Source organism: Adiantum capillus-veneris, chromosome 6, assembly GCF_014529385.1.
Source record: "Adiantum capillus-veneris isolate H3 chromosome 6, ASM1452938v2, whole genome shotgun sequence".
In the NCBI taxonomy this organism is placed as follows: Eukaryota; Viridiplantae; Streptophyta; class Polypodiopsida; order Polypodiales; family Pteridaceae; genus Adiantum; species Adiantum capillus-veneris.
Window position 1 is genome coordinate 15,845,702 of NC_140936.1, and position 8,145 is coordinate 15,853,846.

Sequence of the window (8,145 nt, forward strand, 5' to 3'; positions counted from 1 at the left end):
TGTCACCTTCTTTCCTGCTGGAGCTGCATCCAATGAACAAAACAAATCCTTCCTTGAAGTAATATGCCTGGATGCACCACTATCAAAGTACCAAATCATTTGTGTCTTGTCAACACTATAAGCAGAAAAATCTGAACATACTACAAAAGCATAAGAATCCTGCACAAAGTTTGCAGACTCTTCTTTAGCTGTAGAAGAATCACCAGAAGCTGAAACAACCAAACTTGACTCTTTCTTCTTTTCTTTAGCAATTCGCTTTTTACACTCACTAATGTAGTGACCAGGTTTCTTGCAGTAGTGACATTTACCTTTCTTCTTGGACTTGTCGGAATCACCTTTAGACTTCTCTGAAGACTGTCCTGCACCAGACTTGGAGTGATGAGCACTCTCTTTACCCTTGTTTTTGTTCTGTACAACAAGAGCATGATCCATACCATCCACCTGTAAAGACTTCTTCTTACGTGATTGATCCTCCTACAATAGCAAAGCCACTAACCTTTCAGAGGACCCCTACCTACACATCACATTTTATGAAGATCCACCTTCACCGTGGACCAAGAAGAACAACTCATCCTTGCACAAATAGTTGATCACGAGACTACCACCACACGCCTGACATGGTTATAACCACTATCTTTTGACCTTTAAAGTCCACCCAAAGAGGACGCCAAATGGATGCCTGAAAAGTTTTTCCGCAACTTCCCAAAACTTTTCCACATTTTTTATCGCTCACGATCCAATTGATTTTCTAATGAGCAACTGAGGACAGTTGCTATCCCTGGTGGGAGGGATAGTTACAAGATTGGGCCCCCTCTTGTTACATTTGGTTAACTGCAATTGGAATAGATGGCTTAATGGTTAATTATGTGATGTCTATTTGATAATACTAACAGTGAGTGTATGATGATTTGTAGATTGAAACTCTGGGAGTTGAGAAGGAGGCACCGGAAAATAATAATCCTCTTGGTCATTTTACTTTTGCACAGTGTTTTAAATCTTTTATCAATAAACCACTATGGCTGTAAGGAGGACAATGAGAACTCACCCTAAGAGGGTCATGCAATAAGTAATGTGTTCCACTCATAACTAAAGTGGGACTAAGTGTTAAAGAGGGGCTTTCAATTTTGGACACCAACAAGTAATATCAAATATTAAATACTATACTCCACAAGAGGTGCTGTGGAGTTTGGAGCTACAATCTTTAGGCATTTCTTGTGTACATGCCCTAAATTTTTCCTTCCCTCTCTTTTATACTATGCTGTGTTACTTTGTGTACTCCATGATTATGTCTACATCTCTTACAATCCCTCTTACACTCTTTCTTTGTCAATCTATTCTTTTGTGTGTGTGTGTGTGTGTGTGCGCGCTATCATAATTTAGGTGTGTGTGTGTGTACTTGAATTTGGAAGAGAAGGTGACATGTTGATGGTGAAGTGAATGAGGAATTGTTGATTTGTCTAAGCAACCGGTCTCCCCAACTTCCAACATCAATCGTATGGCTGCTTCCATCAAGTTTCCACAGAGGGTGGTAGCATTTCATCACAAGGGTAGAGACATCACTCTATGAATCAATGAGAGAGGCAACACCATCCCCATTGTATCTCATGACTCCTTTGACAAGTCAAAAAAGTTATATTTCTGCTTACATGATATTTGTCAATTGATGTTCCTAAAAATAATGTTGTCTCCTCTAATGGTTCATTAAAAGAAGAAAGTGATTTCTATTCATTCCTAAATGAACACGCTGATGTATGTATCCCTCTCACACCCAATTTTGTTACACTACATTCACAAAGCCCCTGAACAAACCCATCAACCTTCACTTCCACGTGACAATGTCACCTCCACTTGTTGACCTACCCATAGCGACCCTGATCAACACTCTAAAGCCTAAAGTTTCAAAATTTTCAAGCTCCTCACAACCCTCCCGCCAGACAAAACTTCAAAAGGCAGTAGCAGACTTGTCTGTCCGTCCACGTGTGAAAGTACTAAGATAAAGGTCCTACGAATTATTATATCCGCACTAAAAGATAGAAACCCTAAAACTCAAGTTCGACTCAGGAAGGTGGACCTCGCCTCGTTGCTATCCACGCTAAGGAGCAAGCTTGTCGTTCGCCATGTCGCGCATATACGTTGGGAACGTGGACCCTCGAGCTTCCGAGCGCGATCTCGAGGACGAGTTCAGAATGTATGGCGTTCTACGCAGGTAAGTCTCATTGAACTTGTTCGACTTTCCGTTTCTGCGTGTTTGATCTGCGTTGAGCAGAACTACGGAATTTCCGTTTTTGCGATCTGAAGGAGCTCGATGATGTTCTGCTCTCCAGAGCAGATATACGCTATGCCTAGTCTGCCCTGTTGGGCCCTGCTGACTCAAGAAATTCTGAGAGCTCCCGAGTGGCATATCATCTTCTTCCAGATCTTGGTGCCCTAGTCCTAGAACCCAAGGTATAGCATTCAGAAGGAAGGTGCCTGTCTGAAGGGTCTTCTGCTCAAACCCTTGGTCTAGGAGTCTGTATGGAAATTACTCGCTTTCTTGCAAGTGGCCAGTCCTTTTAAGCCTCTTGTCTATTCGTGCCCTAGTAATCAGTACAGTACTAGACTGGGTCAGAGATTCAGAGTACTTAGTAAAATGATTCGGTTGAATTGGTGTACTCATATGAAGTCAAGTCCCCATATTTCTTTTTTCGTGATTTGGATTCCATCTAACCATATTTGCAACTTCCTTTGTAGTCTTATGTGTCCCAATCCATGTGAAGCTTGATTTCGAATTAGACCAGGCAAACCCATGTAGAGCTCTCTTTCGAACTAGATCATGTGTTTTAGTTTCTGCTTTGAAGTCTTCTATGTTGCCAACCATGTGGAGCTTTCTTTCGAACTAGATCAAATGCGCATGTAGCCTTTCATATATATTGCAAGGGGCAATAAGAACTGATGTGTATGTGAACTTTGGCTATAGAATCTTGTTTGTTGCCAAAGTTCACAGTGCTATATGTGGAAGACATTGATTGTGAAAATGGCCTTATTGTAAGGAAATCTTTTTATACTTGTCACGTGATTGTTTGACCTCTGAACAATACAGTGTGTGGGTGGCTCGAAAGCCTCCTGGCTTTGCCTTTGTGGAGTTTGAGGATAGAAGAGATGCTAGTGATGCGATACGGGCCTTAAATGGTGGGCACTCACTTCTTTTTCCTGCTGTAGTGCTTTGCCTATATTTTGAAACAGTGCTTGTATCATTCTTAATTTTTTTGAAAGCTATGTACAGGTAAAAATGGTTGGCGGGTGGAGTTGTCACGTGGTGGGAGTGGTGGTGGCTCTGGTGGGGGTCCCCGAGGCGGTGGAGGTGGTCGTGGAGGAGAGGATATGAAATGCTATGAATGTGGAGAATCTGGTCATTTTGCCAGGGAATGTCGACTACGCATTGGACCTAGTGGTCTTGGAAGTGGAGTGCGTGCCCGAAGTCGAAGTCCTCGCTTTAGGCGGAGTCCTAGTTATACCCGAGGGTACCTCTCTTCACTCATCTTCTGTCTGTATGATTGTTGCTGCTTTGTCTTGATGGGGGTGTGCTTAACACATACAACCTTGTACTGTTTCATTTTTAGTGGTCAAAGTCCACGTCGCAGAAGTCCTGTTGCTTTCGGATCGAAGAGGAGCCGATCTCCTGTACGGGCAAGGTCAGGTTACTCTCCTCCACGAGAGAGAAGTTTGAGCCGATCACCACCTCCTCGGAGGGGCAACTTCAAAAATTCACCCCCTGCCAATGGGTATGTGTTCTACTAATTACCTTCGATCAGATGATTGCAGGGCTGTCAATGTCACAATTCTCATAGGTGCTCGTGATTTCAGGAGTCCAAGGGAGCGCCGTTTTGAGAGAAGTGCGAGTCCTTGACTGGTTGGCATAAAAGGTTGTCGGTGTGAATTGTGGCAGGCTCAATGTCTCTCTGCAGAAACGTTGTGATTGCAGCTATGTTGCTTGAACTGGGACTCAGCATTAGTTCCTTGGCTCCATCAAATTGATAATTTTGTTGCTCTGGTCTGCACTCAAAGTTGGTCTCCTTCAGCTGAAGGCACAACTTTAACAGCCTTATCTGCATTCTGATGATAAGTTTCTGCTCTGTGTGTCTAGTTTTTGGACTCACTACTAAAGTAAGAAGCTGTATGATAGGGCTTTCATTGTAGCATTAATTCTCTTTTGTCAACCAGCTCAAGCTCACTAGGATTTTTGTTGTGTTTTGAGGTGTGCTTCTGCTAGTGGATCGGTTTTTGCTACTTGGTCGCCATCTTGATCTTCATCAGTTCAGATTGGAATTCAAATTTCACTATCTTCGTCCGTGGCTCGTCCACTGCGAATTCTGCTGCGTTCGTCTTCCAATTGTTGAGATTCTTGTATCTTCGTGCGGCAGCTGCTTGGTTGTTAAAGAACTGGTTTTCTGCTTTTTTTGAGTATCGTCTGCAAAGTGCTTCTTCGGCTGGGCTGCACTTCAATAGGTTTGCTTCCCATTGCACTGCTAGGATACCTCTTGTCTGTTTGAGGGATAGTTTGAAGGCAGTTTCCTTCCGTTGGTGTGACAAGTGCTGTGTATTGTTTGCTGTTTCTCTTTTGTCACTCTAGTGGCCTGTCTGAACCTAGCTACGTGACTCTGATTTTTTTCTAGAGATTTTCAAGTGTCCTGCCTGTATGTTTTTCAACCTTGGTCAAGGGAACTGCATGTATATAATTTTCTTCACAGGAGGCTGGTACACGCAACATGGTAATTGAGCAGGTATTGGACAGTTAGATGAGTCTGGCGGGGAATTCTCCTATGTACAGCCTGTTTCTGAGGTCAGACCTGACTATATCCTACATTGCTCCTTGTGCCTTGTACCTCTCGCTTCTAACAGACAAGAGAGCAGACCATTCTAGATATGGTGCTGGAGGTGTCGCGACAGGCTTCATACAAACCGCTAAGAAGCTGATGGCTTTTCAAGATGATACTAAGCCTAATTATATCTAGTGAACACTGATGGCAAGTAATGATGACCTATAACTAGGTTTTCTCATGGGAATCTGTGGTCTATTCTGAGGCGATGCCTACGATGTCTACGAAAGGGAGAAAAGAGATGACTGTAAATGGTGGGCTCTATATAGATGCAAATAGGAACTGGTAATAGGGCTATCCGAGGGGGCAGTGCTAGATAAGAGTTACTATGGTATGGAAAAAAAGCCAGGTTCTATGATTGTACAAAAGTAATCTGCTCTAATAGTGGAAGCTGGTTTGTCAGTGCAAGCTGTGTGTCTCTGTTACAATTACACCTGTAGCATGCAGTACTCTTTGCTCTATACTTCTCTCTGCTATCTGTCCAATTAGGTTGAGTGATTCATCTGATACAATGAACTGATGTGGTTGTTGCTGGTCTGTAATTGTGTCATGGCTTTAAGAACAGTTGATTTCTTCGTGGTTTACTGCATGAGTGGAAAGCCTTTTACTAGGCTGTTATGCAATGGTTTGTAGCTTTTTGTACTTCTGCCCTTTTTAGGATTCTAGTTTGCCCTCCTAAGTAAGTAGTTCATGGGTATTTATATTCCTCAATGCCTGAATGGTAGACACTCCTTAATGTCCAAAAGCCCAGAGTTGGATTCTCTATTGTGTAACATGAGTGATATTCCTCAATGCCTGAATGGTAGACTCTCCTTAATGTCCAAAAGGCCAGAGTTGGATTCTCTTTTGTGTAACATGAGTATGAGAGGACCTCTCTTGAGCTGCAGCCGAGTTGATTTATCTCATCAGGGGCTTATGAATGGAGATTGTGTTACTGACATGTTCATTGGTGTTTTAGCTTTGAGCATACAAATGTTACCTAATCAATTGTTTGATTAGTATCACTCTTGCTGTGGCTCGATGAAATTGCTACTTAGAATAACTTTTTACATCCTTTCCCATGGGCAACATGCAAGGATACGAGAAGTCGGTCTTGGCTCTCTCTCTGTATGGGGTGGATTCTATTGGATGTAGCTCTGCCAATTCACTCTATAGTCATTTTGTTTGTGAACGAGGCAGTAATGTAATAGTTTGTGATGTATGCTAAGTAGGTCATGCGACTTTGTCCACTCTTTCAAACTCTCATCTCCGAAGATCTACTACGTATATACATCTACTAAGTATATACTGACATTCTGTTTAGTGTGAAACCTCACTTGGATGGATCTTCATGTTTTTATTGAGCCGTATAGCTTATAGATTTTTGGGTATTCTTGTCCATATCCAAATGGAAGGTTGAAGAAGAATCCAATGCCTATCATTTCCTTGGACAGCTCTACTAAGTATATACTGACATTCTATTTAGTGTGAAACCTCACTTGGTTGGGTCTTCATGTTTTTTATTGAGCCATATAGCTTATAGATTCTTGGGTATTCTTGTCCATATCCAAATGAAAGGTGAAGAAGAATCCAATGCCTATTATTTCCTTGGACAGTCCTAAAGAATCATACCACATAAAGTTATGACTGAAGTTGAAGCTTTGTAATTTTTGCAATCTAGCAATAGAAGAGTCTTTTACTTTGCTTCAATTAATTTTGGAAACCTCCCAACTTCACTTTCATAGCTTGCTACACAATCACTTATGTAGGATTGTAAATTCATCGGTGCTTCGAGTCTTTGGACTATTGGAGGATCACAAAAATGAGCCGTAAGCAGTAGAGGAAAATTTGCAGGATCTCATAGCGTCCGTCTTGGTAACTGGCACCTTCAGGTTGGCTATTGGAAATCTTAAAAGTGACTTGTGCGCGAGTTAGTTTAGACTACTTTGTCCAATTTGAGGAGTGCTCTGTTCAGTTTTATGACAAGTACTTGGAACCTCCAAAAGGCCACTAGGCTGTGTCGGAATTTTGGTGGCATGAATTCAGTCTCTGCAACGACACTACAACGTACTTCAGAGAAGATATTTTGGTGAGCGGATGAAGTGTGCTAACCCGAGTCTTGGTCATCAGGATTTACCTAGCAGTGTGGAAGTGGCCAATCTTTTCATTGCAAAGCTTGAACTGTGATGATATGTTGCATAAAGTGTATCTATGCCAAATTTAATGAATAATCCATGAAGAAGAGGCTGCCTCAGCCCTCCATAGCCCACAACCTCCAAAGAAACGGTCCAAAGAAATTTGTAAAATTCCTAAAGCCCTTAAAACCAGCGTAGGTAAAATTTATCGAGATATTCACAAAGATGAGACTAAGGGAGTTCTCCACAGCCTACAGCCTATTGGTGTGGTGAAGACAGCACCACCCATTGCTGAACCTATTTCGCAAACTGGCAAAATTGGAAGTTTGGGAGAGAGTCCAATATCAGAGGGGAAGATTGTCCTTTGTATATAAAACAAACTACTTGCAGAGCTGGAAATTTTAGCTTAGCTATCCGTTGTAGAGATGATGTAGAAGTCATGAAAACATGTCTTATCACAAGCAAAAAAAGGCTGCAGCCCTTCTCATTAAACATTTCAATCAATCTTCGAAAAGGACAATTACAAAGTAGATTTGATGTTATTTAAAGTGTAACAAGGCTAGTTCAGAGCACAATTTTGTATGGCCACTAGACCTGGATTGTGTGGGCAAACTGTATACCAATCTTAAAGTGCAACTTCAGGTAACAAATATATACTCAGTCGATGGATATTGGTCTGTAGATGTACACTACAAAGGGTTATACGAGGCGGTTTAGATGCAAAGTTATGCTCAAGAAGAAAAAGCTAGATGGATGATAATCCATCTTTGCAGGTAAGACTTAAAGCCTCTAAGCGGAGTAACTTTGAAGCTAGCACTAGAAGCTTTGAGGAGACAACAAAGCGAAGCAAGCTCCTCAAATAACCATGGCAACAAGGGTTGCAAATGTAGCACGAGTACTGTCCACGCAAATAGTGCCACCATAATTGTAAACTACGATGACTTACTAACAAAATAAGTAAACACGATGAGCCGTGAAAGAAATACAAGGCTATTACTTTTAACTCAAGAGTGTCATGGGCTTGGGATGATGACTTGCTCAAGAATAAATGAGAGCCCCCCTTATTATTTGGGGTGGTGGCTTTGTATATTGCATGTGGGATATATGTCCCTTGCCTTGCTCCTCCTTAGGTTTCACCCTTTAGGTGTTATTCAGTTACTTCAACATTGCCTCCG

The 8,145-nt window shown here is 41.9% G+C and overlaps 1 protein-coding gene across 3 annotated transcripts; it reads left to right on the plus strand.

Moving 5' to 3' along the window:
- Positions 1–2,038: 2,038 nt before the first annotated feature.
- LOC147455187 (serine/arginine-rich splicing factor RSZ21-like) lies at positions 2,039–5,264 on the plus strand. Of its 3 annotated transcripts, XM_086514018.1 has the most exons (7): positions 2,039–2,206; positions 3,080–3,168; positions 3,263–3,500; positions 3,600–3,761; positions 3,844–4,143; positions 4,235–4,485; positions 4,728–5,264. In XM_086514018.1, exons 1-5 carry the CDS (start codon positions 2,118–2,120, stop codon positions 3,884–3,886), a joined length of 621 nt encoding a protein of 206 aa, XP_086370144.1. In that variant the 5' UTR covers positions 2,039–2,117; the 3' UTR covers positions 3,887–4,143; positions 4,235–4,485; positions 4,728–5,264. The 3 variants fall into 3 exon arrangements, with proteins under 3 accessions (XP_086370144.1, XP_086370143.1, XP_086370145.1); XM_086514017.1 differs by having other exon boundaries at positions 3,844–4,485; XM_086514019.1 differs by having other exon boundaries at positions 3,844–4,485; positions 4,761–5,264.
- The last annotated feature ends 2,881 nt before the right edge of the window (positions 5,265–8,145 follow it).